General features: G+C 35.4%; 1 protein-coding gene across 1 annotated transcript; it reads left to right on the forward strand.

Annotated features, from left to right (window-relative positions):
- The first annotated feature begins 11,746 nt into the window (after positions 1 to 11,746).
- Positions 11,747 to 12,448, forward strand: LOC123311016. The gene has a single exon (XM_044894761.1). It carries the CDS (start codon positions 11,747 to 11,749, stop codon positions 12,446 to 12,448), a length of 702 nt encoding a protein of 233 aa, XP_044750696.1.
- The last annotated feature ends 109 nt before the right edge of the window (positions 12,449 to 12,557 follow it).

The raw sequence follows: 12,557 nt of genomic DNA on the forward strand, positions 1-12,557 counted from the left end.
TCGGTTATATCTGTCTTCTATTTGTTATGAGTCGGAGGCAATTGTTTTGGAAAGTTTGCAGCTTGCGAAGGGGCCAGGGACGGAGGTGACAAAAAACTGGGGCTGCATATGTTATTAGGGGTCTAATGATTGTTTTATATAAAAGGGTTTTGTTTTTTAGATTTAGTTTGCTTTTTCTAGATATTAGGGGGTGTAAGGTTCTTTTAACTGCATAACCCCGGGCGAGGGCATTATTTATGTGGGTGTGAAAATTCAGCCTTTGTTCGATTTCGACACCAAGGTATTTCACCGATTTTTTTGGTACTATTTGATGGCCGTTGATTTTTAATTTATTTAGTATTCTTGTATCGTTGTACCTTCTACTGAAAACTACCTATTCTGTTTTCGTTTCGTTTATTGAAATTTTCCACTTCTTGTAATATTCTAACAGGAGGTTAGTGTGATATTGTATTTTACAGTTTGCCGCGGTTGCCCAACCTGAGTGTGCGTATATTGCGGTGTCATCTGCGAATAGTGCACGGTTCGTACCTGGAAAGGTAGGGAGGTCGTGTATATACACATTGAAAAGTTTTGGCCCTAGTACGGAGCCTTGGACTACACCGGCTTCTATATCAATAGGGTCTGATAGTGTGTTACCGACTTTAACTCTAATTTTGCGGCCTGTTAGATATGAGTGTATGGTTTTAATGATGAAGATGGGGAAGTTGCTTTGGATCATTTTGTAAATTAGACCATCAATCCATATTTTATCAAACGCTTTCTCAAGATCTAGGAATATCATAACGGTGTGATTCTGTTTATTGAAATTTTTAATAATATCCGTGACAATTCGACATATTTGCTGAACGGCACTGTGCTTTTCCTTGAATCCAAACTGATCGTTGTCTTGCAAACCTACTTTTCTGATTGCTTTTTTAATTCTGTTGATCAGGATTTTTTCAGCTAGTTTACTGATGGTTGATAACAGACTGATCGGTCTATAACTATTTGGGTTGGTTTTCTTTTTACCTGGTTTGGGAATTGGGATGACAATAGCTGTTTTCCAGGAGTCTGGCCAGTGTTGAAGGATAAGGATACTATTAATTATGTATGTTAGTTGTACTATCGCTTTCTGAGAGAGGTTTTTGATTAGTCTGTTATCAATTTCATCGACTCCAGGGGCTTTATTATTTGGCAGGGTTTTTATTATTGTTTTGAGTTCGGTTGGGTTAGTAAGGAATTTACTAACTGGAATATTTTCCTTTTCATTTTTTAAAAAATTTCTAACGGTATTTTCAACTGTCTTTTGATGAACACTATCGGTTTGGGGTAGTGAATGCTTATTTTTGAAGACTTGTGTGAATTTGTTGGATTTTTCCTCGTTTGTTGTATAAAAGGTGTTGTTTTCGCTAAGAGTTGGGATGGCGTTGGATTTCTTTCTGAGCATACGTGCTGAGATTTTTGTTCATGATTTGTCGTCAAGTCGAAGTTTCCTGGAAAAACGGAAAAATAGTTTAGTTTCATGAATGACATTATATATTTATATATTCTGAAGTGTATGAGACTGTGACTAATAAAGAGACTATACTACATATCATTACAGATCCAAAAACAGCCAGAGAAACAAGGGGCCGATACAACATCATTGCTTTTATTGTTAAGGTTTAAAGGTTTAAGGAATTGATCGTTGGAATAAAATTGAATCAGTATTTTTGAGGATTAACTATAATAAGAAACTTAAACTTCTGCCACACGTTCAGCTTGCAACATAACCTACTCAGCTACTGTTTCTATGACTGACATAAGAGACCATAGATTTACATACTACCAATATACCAAATTGCATCATTGTTGCCAATAGTACATCAACACACCCCCTCAATGATACAATTTGAACATAAAATAAAAAAAAAATATCATTCACATAATATATGGTTGTTCACTAAACCTAACAATTTTATGAACTTCAAAAATTTGATCTTGGGTAATGGTTTAGTAAACACATCAGCTAATTGCTCTTCAGTTTTTACATGTATTATATTAACTAAACCTGTATCAATTTTCTCCTTAATAAAATAATATTTAATATCAATATGTTTCAATCTTCTATTATTCTCAGGATTATTAGCAATGTTTATAGCAGACTGATTATCTTCAAATATTGGTATTGGATCATTCATGGAGAACAATTGAAAATCCATTATCTCTCAGCATATATCTCAGCACAGAAAATCTGCGTTGTTAATTCCATCTGGACTGTGATATTGTGTTGTATACTATCGAAGCGGACACAAAAGAACGATAACTTATTTATTATGCAATAACTTATTTATTATGTTCAATAACTTATTTATCATGTTCTAGTCAAATTACATGTTTATTATTTCCGAGACAATGTTTATTGTGATGTTTAGTGTAGTTGTCAATATTGTCTGTATTGTATGATGATGTGTCCGAGAGGGTAATTTTGAGATTTTTGTTCACGATTTGTCGTCAAGTCGAAGTTTCCTGGAAAAACGGAAAAATAGTTTAGTTTCATGAATGACATTATATATTTATATATTCTGAAGTGTATGAGACTGTGACTGATTAAGAGACTAAACTACCGAGGATATATTTATTGTATCAGTTCAATAATTTGTTCACATAATTGCAATGTTGCCAAACTTATCCAAAAATGTTATTCCATGAATTCAACGAAATCGTATTCCAATTATTTATGGACTTACAAAACTTGTGTCTTCCAAGTTAATTTTCATACAATCAAATTCGATTTGTACAAGCCGAAATTATATTTCTTCTCCGTGTTCTTCGACACATGATGTTATTTATTGGTGAATCTATCTACCCTACGTAGGCGAATCCAAAAATCTAGACGCCCTCTGCCGACTGAATTACGAAACTACTTTGTCAGTACTGCAAAGTCAAAACAAGTTTCATTTCTTATGTTTTCTTTTATCTCACGTTGTCCAACGAAGTATTAATATTATTATTTGGAGATGTTATATTGGGATTATTGTCTGGGGTTCTGAATAGAAATATTGATTACGAAAAAATATTGGAAAGGTATTTATACCAGCGCTTTCAACTGACAGGTTTTAGGTCAAACGATTTTTATTGGCGAGGGTTTTCTGCTGAATTCAATTGACGATTCAGAAATACAATTTCATAATTTTCATACTTCCAAATGAATAATCTTTCTCATCTGTACGAACTTGTTCCATGAGCTGAATCATATTTATGTCTCTTGAGATTTCAGTATGAGGAATACCTATATCAAAAATGGAATTTAAATATTTTAAACAGAAACTTTAAAACTTCCACATAAACGCTTTAGTTATCAGGATGTATAGTTTCTACCACCTCCACAAACTCAGTATATGCTACCTCAACATTATTACCTAGGTTGACTTCAAGAAAGAATCCGTTAAATAATAGGAATTTGTGTCTAGGTACAGTGGATCACCAATGTCATCGATCGATTTCATTCCACAATTCATCCCTTTCAAATGTAGTATCTCCAAAGAATGTTGATCTTTCTTTACGAAGCTAAATCAATCAATAAACTTCCGATAAATATCTTGATTTTAGTAAATCAAGAAAAACTCTGTTAGGCCGTACAAATCTCGAAAAGAGTACTGACAAACGTCAAAGTTTGTTTACATTTCGTAGCGCCCTCAACGGTAATTGGATTCGTGAATAGTCTCTGATACATCCCAGGTTATCTATGTTCAGGTGAGTCAACATAGCTCGATCGACCGATAACACTTTGATTTTTGGACTAGGAGAATGATTCAAACTTTGTCGGAATCGACTCTAATCAGCGCATAAGCTTACTTTTTTTTTACTTTATTGAGTGGTTCGAAAGTGTTGAAATATGATACTAGTAATACGACTGATACCACCCTGCTTTTTCAAATGAGAATAACCAATTTTATATCATATTCTGAATCTGAATGAAATTCTGTTTTCGAAATATTCTCTACCTATTTGTCAACTGTGCCTTTTTGACGTAGGCCTCTTTTTGGTCTTTTTCCGACAAATTTCATGCTAATGATGGTTCATAGAGAAAGGGTGTCTCTGTGATGGTTTTCGTACTAAAAATTCTATTCTGGAAATCGTTCGAAATAAATAGGTATATGCTTTTTTCAATTGAATCAACCAATAGTCTTCTGCAGTTTCTCGGATCAGTCTACAGCTGGTCCGAAAGATACTCCAATATGACTTTCACAAAATGTCAACTCCATTCTTTCAAATCTGATGTGTATCGAATTTAGGATCTCCTTTTGAGGCTTTGGGTATTAGCACGATATGTGAGCATAACCAATTATTTTTGAAATTTTTGTCCATCTTTATATAACCGAGGTAATTTTTGATTGGCCGAACCGATTTTCACAATCACAAGACTCGAACTGTTGGAAAAAGAACCCTTTGGAAGTCTAGAGCGGAGAGGAATAGTGTAGAGTTAAAAAGCGTAGAATAAAAAAGTGTAGAGTAGAATCGCATAGTGTAGTGAATCGTAGCCTGGAATGGATGGAGTGTGGAGTGGAGGAAGTGGGTGAAAACGAACTTCGGAACTTCCCAGAAGATAATATTATATAAGATTCGAGTGGAGAAGGTTGATCAGAGTAAAGTAGCATCGGGTCGATTCGTAGCGTTGTAGTGTGGTGTGGGGTGAACAGTATTGTAGTGTAGTGGAGCATGGAGGAGTGGAGCGGGGCGGAGCGGAGTTGTGTTGAGTGGAGTGGAGTGGAGTGGAGTGGAGAGGAGAGGAGTGGAGTGGAGTGGAGTGGAGTGGAGAGGAGTGGAGTGGAGTGGAGAGGAGTGGAATGGAATGGAGTGGAGTGGAGTGGAGTGGAGTGGAGTGGTGTAGAGTGAAGAGTAGAACGAAAGAGCAATTTGGGGAAGATAATTGGTGTGAAATATTTTAGAGTTGATTGAAATAAAAAAATTCGCGAAAGAAAATTCGTCTGGATAAGCAGGCAGAAACAGTTAATAAGTAGTGTTTTAGAGTATTGAAAAATACTTTTCAACAACAAAAAGCTCCTCCCCGGCGGGGAATCGAACCCCGGTCTCCCGCGTCAAATCGAATCAAAAAGAGTTTATTCATATTTTGTTTAACATTGGTGTGGCTCCAGGAAGCACATTTGTTCACTTAATATTATTAAGTATTAGTTCCTACATGGAGTATCCACTAAAATTTACAAGTATTGAATATTCGGGAATTCTTTTAACAATTGTCTTACTTTTAAAATAAATATTATGGTACAGGGTATAATGTATCTATATCGAAACGATTTTTTCAGGAAAAATGAAAAATAAAAAACCTGATTTAGTCAGTTGTGTTACTATGTACAGTTATTTACAAATTTACATTATTTACATAAGGTTTAATTGGTGAGGGGTTGAAGGAATATAGGGAGGAATTGGTAGGGTAAGGGGTGTTTGCTATGAGGATCTATATTGTGGAACCTCGTTTTGGTAATGTTTTTTATGAGATCGTTCGCGCGACACTGGTGTTCGAAGAAGTTGTTTGAAACACTGTCTATGTATTCGCGAATGGTTGGGATTTCGCTTATTTCATGCAATTCTGATACTCGGTTATATCTGTCTTCTATTTGTTATGAGTCGGAGGCAATTGTTTTGGAAAGTTTGCAGCTTGCGAAGGGGCCAGGGACGGAGGTGACAAAAAACTGGGGCTGCATATGTTATTAGGGGTCTAATGATTGTTTTATATAAAAGGGTTTTGTTTTTTAGATTTAGTTTGCTTTTTCTAGATATTAGGGGGTGTAAGGTTCTTTTAACTGCATAACCCCGGGCGAGGGCATTATTTATGTGGGTGTGAAAATTCAGCCTTTGTTCGATTTCGACACCAAGGTATTTCACCGATTTTTTTGGTACTACTTGATGGCCGTTGATTTTTAATTTATTTAGTATTCTTGTATCGTTGTACCTTCTACTGAAAACTACCTGTTCTGTTTTCGTTTCGTTTATTGAAATTTTCCACTTCTTGTAATATTCTAACAGGAGGTTAGTGTGATATTGTATTTTACAGTTTGCCGCGGTTGCCCAACCTGAGTGTGCGTATATTGCGGTGTCATCTGCGAATAGTGCACGGTTCGTACCTGGAAAGGTAGGGAGGTCGTGTATATACACATTGAAAAGTTTTGGCCCTAGTACGGAGCCTTGGACTACACCGGCTTCTATATCAATAGGGTCTGATAGTATGTTACCGACTTTAACTCTAATTTTGCGGCCTGTTAGATATGAGTGTATGGTTTTAATGATGAAGATGGGGAAGTTGCTTTGGATCATTTTGTAAATTAGACCATCAATCCATATTTTATCAAACGCTTTCTCAAGATCTAGGAATATCATAACGGTGTGATTCTGTTTATTGAAATTTTTAATAATATCCGTGACAATTCGACATATTTGCTGAACGGCACTGTGCTTTTCCTTGAATCCAAACTGATCGTTGTCTTGCAAACCTACTTTTCTGATTGCTTTTTTAATTCTGTTGATCAGGATTTTTTCAGCTAGTTTACTGATGGTTGATAACAGACTGATCGGTCTATAACTATTTGGGTCGGTTTTCTTTTTACCTGGTTTGGGAATTGGGATGACAATAGCTGTTTTCCAGGAGTCTGGCCAGTGTTGAAGGATAAGGATACTATTAATTATGTATGTTAGTTGTACTATCGCTTTCTGAGAGAGGTTTTTGATTAGTCTGTTATCAATTTCATCGACTCCAGGGGCTTTATTATTTGGCAGGGTTTTTATTATTGTTTTGAGTTCGGTTGGGTTAGTAAGGAATTTACTAACTGGAATATTTTCCTTTTCATTTTTTAGAAAATTTCTAACGGTATTTTCAACTGTCTTTTGATGAACACTATCGGTTTGGAGTAGTGAATGGTTATTTTTGAAGACTTGTGTGAATTTGTTGGATTTTTCCTCGTTTGTTGTATACAAGGTGTTGTTTTCGCTAAGAGTTGGGATGGCGTTGGATTTCTTTCTGAGCATACGTGCTGAGATTTTTGTTCATGATTTGTCGTCAAGTCGAAGTTTCCTGGAAAAACGGAAAAATAGTTTAGTTTCATGAATGACATTATATATTTATATATTCTGAAGTGTATGAGACTGTGACTAATAAAGAGACTATACTACATATCATTACAGATCCAAAAACAGCCAGAGAAACAAGGGGCCGATACAACATCATTGCTTTTATTGTTAAGGTTTAAAGGTTTAAGGAATTGATCGTTGGAATAAAATTGAATCAGTATTTTTGAGGATTAACTATAATAAGAAACTTAAACTTCTGCCACACGTTCAGCTTGCAACATAACCTACTCAGCTACTGTTTCTATGACTGACATAAGAGACCATAGATTTACATACTATCAATATACCAAATTGCATCATTGTTGCCAATAGTACATCAACACACCCCCTCAATGATACAATTTGAACATAAAATAAAAAAAAATATCATTCACATAATATATGGTTGTTCACTAAACCTAACAATTTTATGAACTTCAAAAATTTGATCTTGGGTAATGGTTTAGTAAACACATCAGCTAATTGCTCTTCAGTTTTTACATGTATTATATTAACTAAACCTGTATCAATTTTCTCCTTAATAAAATAATATTTAATATCAATATGTTTCAATCTTCTATTATTCTCAGGATTATTAGCAATGTTTATAGCAGACTGATTATCTTCAAATATTGGTATTGGATCATTCATGGAGAACAATTGAAAATCCATTTAAATTTTCTTCAACCAACATGCTTCACTTATAGCTACCGTTAGAGCAATATATTCCGATTCGGTAGAAGAAATTGATACTGTATGCTGTTTCTTACTAGCCCAACATATTGTGCAATTAAATAATTTGAAAACATAACCAGTAGTTGACTTCCTATCTACAACATCTCCACCCCAATCGGAATCGACATAACCAACAAGAACATCAGAATTACCATTAGGCCTGAGATTTAATTTTAGATACAATGTTCCCTTGACATAACGGAGAACTCTTTTTAAAGCTTTATACAAATAATCATTTGCCTTATCCTGAAATCTACTAAGTACATTTACACTTTCACATAAATCTGGTCTAGTACCCGATACTGCATAAAGAAGACTTCCTATTATCTTTCTGCACTGTTCGTTTAAAATGTGTGAATTTTCATTTTTCAACAAAGCAAAATCAAAATTTTGATCCATAGGTGTACTTATAGGGTTACAATCACTCATCTTATATTTTTCCAAAACTTGTTTCAAGTAGTCAGACTGATCAATTTCTATACAACCATGTTATAAGTCATGTCTAACATTTATACCCAAATAATTAGAGACAAACCCCAAATCTTTCATTGAAAAATTATTGTTTAGAACAATTTTCAACATCAGAATCATTTGTACCCATAATGAGTATATCATCAACATATAACAGAATATACAACTTACTCTTGTTTGAAATTTTGTAATAGAGACAAAAATCACTCTGAGATCTAGCAAATCCTTCATTTTTTATGAAAACATCAAATTTGTTATTCCAACATTTCGGAGATTTTCTAAGACCATAGATTGATTTATTCAATTTGCAAACAGTTGAGGAATTTTCTCTGTTTTAACCAGGTAAAGACATATATACCTCTTCTGTTATATTACCATGTTCTTACATGGTAGTAGGAAGTAGTAGGAAGTGCCTTCTTAGGCACTTCGAACATCCATGTGTGATACACTTAAACCTAACTTAGCTGCTATGACCAACATTATTCTAAAAGTAGACAATTTGGCCACCGGAGCATAAATGTCATACAGTTCATTTGCGTTGTCTTGCTGAAAACCACGAGCAACTAAACGAGCTTTATATTTGCCATCACTTTTGATTTTAAACACCCATTTACTTTCTAACACTTTTTTATCAACAGGCCATGATACTTCACTCCACACGTCATTTTTACGTAACACATTGAGTTCATCTTCGATTGCTGCTTCCCATTTGTGTGCTTCTGTACCAGAGACTGCCTCTTCCAATGACAATGGTTCTTCCAGTGCGGTGAAAAAACTGAATTCATAATAGTTCATCCAGGCAGGTTTCTTCCACATTCTGCCACTTCTTCCTACCATAGGGTTACTAGTTTCTGGAGTATCTTCTCCCTCTACCAAACTTTCTTCCTCTGTAGAAGCATGTCGTTCTTCTACAGATTCAATCGCATGTTGAATGCTTTGTGAATTAGGCATTTCTTCATTTTCTTGATTAGATTCTTCAACTATAGGTTTTTCTTCAGAATCTAAGTCCAATATAATGACCTTTTCACTGACTTTTCCACTTGTTTTCCAATTTTCTGGTATAATAATCAAATCTCGATGAATCTCAACTTTATTGATATCAGGAAAGTAAACTCTATATCCCTTAACTTCTTCACCATAGCCTACTAATATCCCTTTCTTACTCTTTGGATCCAATTTTTGTCTCTTTTCCTTGGGAATATGTGTAGCAACTTGGGTACCAAATATTTTTAGTAATAAAATATCGAAATCTTTTCCATACCATAGTTTATAAGGGGTTTTATTAGTATTTCTTCCTAGTCCTACTCTATTCATGACAAATGCAGTGGTGTTGATTGCTTCAGCCCAATATTTCTTGTCCAAGTTCTTACAATGAAGCATAGTGCGAGCTGCTTCGACTAGAGTTCTATTTTCCCTCTCTGCACGACCATTTTGTTGTGGGGTGTAAACACAAGATTTTTCATGTCTGATTCCATGTTTCATCAACATTTCATCCAATTCTCTGTTGACAAATTCTAGGCCATTGTCTGTTCTTAAAGTTCTGACTTTAAAACCAGTTTGATTTTTTACAAATTTCAAATAAATCTCAATTTTATGTTTTGTTTCAGACTTGTTTTTCAAGAAATAAATTGTTCTGAAGTTTGAGAAATCATCTTTTAACAGCAAAAAATACCTTGCTCCTCCTATCGATTCTGTCTCAAACGGTCCGCACAAGTCAGCATGGATAAGCATTCCTATTTCTGAAGCTTTAGATTCACTTTTATTAAACTTCAATCTATGTTGTTTACCAACAATGCAGCCATGACAAAAATTTTCTTTTTCTATAAATTCTATATTAGTTTTCAATATCTTTTTCACGAGATCGAAATTCATATGTGCCAATTTATAATGCCAATCAGTTAAGCTTTCAGCAACATTACAATATGACTTATCATCTGTAGGTTTCGATCTGAACTGCATTTTGAAAAATTTGTTTTGTCTGGAGGCTACTGCCAAAATTGAACCTTTTTGGTCAATAATTTTGCTCTTATTCATGTCTGATTTGAGAATATAACCTTTATCTAATGCTTTTCCTACAGAAAATAGGTTAATTTTAAATTCTGGAATGTACAGTACCTTATTGAGCTCAGTTGTAATCCATTCTTTTTCATTCCAGGCTTCAAGTATTATTCTTCCCATTCCTTCAACCTTGACAAGTGAACCATCTCCCATTTCCACCATTTTGAAGACTGAAGTGTCTATGTGTTCGAATTGTGTTATGTCGAAACACATATGGTCGCTCGCCCCACTGTCCATGCACCAGTCGGTACTCTTGAATTCAGCATTACCTGCCAATGCACCCTTTTTCGTTGTCATAAAGGCATTTAATGATCTCTCCCCAGAACGTGAATTATTTTCTTCCTTCCTTTTCTTGAACCAGCAAGCAGTTAAAGTATGTCCATGTTTTTTGCAGTAATTACAGAATTTTCCTTTTTTTTCACTGTTACCTGCATCAGGACAAAATTTTCGAATGTGGCCAACCTTGTTACAAGTGAAACATTTCATTGGTTTTTGAGTGGTCTTTCCTGCAGCTAATGCCACTGATTGTTCGCTTTGTTTGATTCTCTCTTCTTCTATTAACAGTCTCGAAGTGAGTTCTTTTAGATTTTGCTTGTCAACGGGTGTTGACTCCCAAGCACTGACGAAGTGTTTCAGATTTTCTGGCAAAGTCATCAATATTTTGGTTATAACCATTTTGTCGCTTAGTGTTTCTCCCAAATGCTTCAGGTTTACTTTGATTTCCTCAAGTTGCGATATGAATTGGGATACACTGCCATTTTTATATTCTAGATTGAAAAACCTTTGTTGCAGCAAATGAACGCTCACTTGGGATTTATGTTCGTAGACAGACATCAATTTTTCCCACATTTCTGCTGAGGTTTGACATGAAAGAATGTGAGTCAAACAATTTTCTTCCATTCGGGTAGCCATTATTTCTTGGGCTTTTGCATCCTTCTTTTCCCAGTCGGCGAATTCGGTCTGGGGTTTTGGGGTTAGGCCTGTGGCTATTTCAAAGAGTCCTTTGGATTTCAATATTATCTGGGTTTGGAATTTCCAGGTGGTCCAATTTTCTCCGGAAAACTTGATTGCAGACACTGCATGTGCATCCTGATCCATGACTGTATTTAACAATTTTACCTCAACCAGTCTTTGAAATATTCCAATTAATCAATCCTAGGAAGGTTCTGGGCCCATAACCTGTTAAGGTTTAAAGGTTTAAGGAATTGATCGTTGGAATAAAATTGAATCAGTATTTTTGAGGATTAACTATAATAAGAAACTTAAACTTCTGCCACACGTTCAGCTTGTAACATAACCTACTCAGCTACTGTTTCTATGACTGACATAAGAGACCATAGACTTACATACTACCAATATACCAAATTGCATCATTGTTGCCAATAGTACATCAACATTTATGGATGATTTCAAGTGCCATACAGCTACAAAAAAGGGACTGAAAATCCTTACAGAAGAACTGAGGAGGAGTGCAAGGGAACTGGGTTTGGTGTTGAATGAGAACAAATGTGGATTCTACAGTGGAGGGCGGCAGGTCCAGGATGGAGAAGACGAGGAACCATCATTTCTCCCTGAAGTAAGAAGGGGATATAAATACCTTGGGCTGGAGCAGCTAGAAAGGGACACAAAAAATAACTTTGAAACAATAGAGGAGAAGATAAAACAACTAACATCTAAAATATGTAAGTCACAATTAACTACCGGTCAGAAAGCCAAATTGTTCAACAGCACAGTAGTCTCAAGTGCAATATATGTGATGGGAAACATATACCCAGATGAGAAGAGAGCCTCAACCCTAAAAAGATGCAGAGATTTGGACAAGGAGGTGAGGAAGATACTAGTCGAAACTAATTTAAAAGGAAGAACAACATCCAACGCACACATATATATTCCAGCCAGTATTGGAGGGATGGGGTTGTGGTCTATCGAGTTGGAGGCTGAAATTCAGTACATCAGGAGGGGAATCTATATAAAATCTCATCCAGAGATGAAGGAGACAATGAAGATGTACGAAAAGCTACAACAGGCTGGATGGAGGAATCCACTGGGGGATCACGACGCCATCCTGGGGAAATATGGGTGCCCTAATATAACAGTATGATATCGACAGTATTTCAAAGAACTGCTCAACAAGAAAAATGCATATTTACAAAAAATATCTTGAAAAATTGGAAGAAGAATGGCAAAACAACATGCACTATGGCAAACTG

Source organism: Coccinella septempunctata, chromosome 4 (genome assembly GCF_907165205.1).
Source record: "Coccinella septempunctata chromosome 4, icCocSept1.1, whole genome shotgun sequence".
NCBI lineage: Eukaryota > Metazoa > Arthropoda > Insecta > Coleoptera > Coccinellidae > Coccinella > Coccinella septempunctata.

Bases quoted from the DNA above. Each gene is read 5' to 3' on its own strand.
- LOC123311016 (XM_044894761.1), top strand. From the start codon at position 11,747: ATGGATGATTTCAAGTGCCATACAGCTACAAAAAAGGGACTGAAAATC.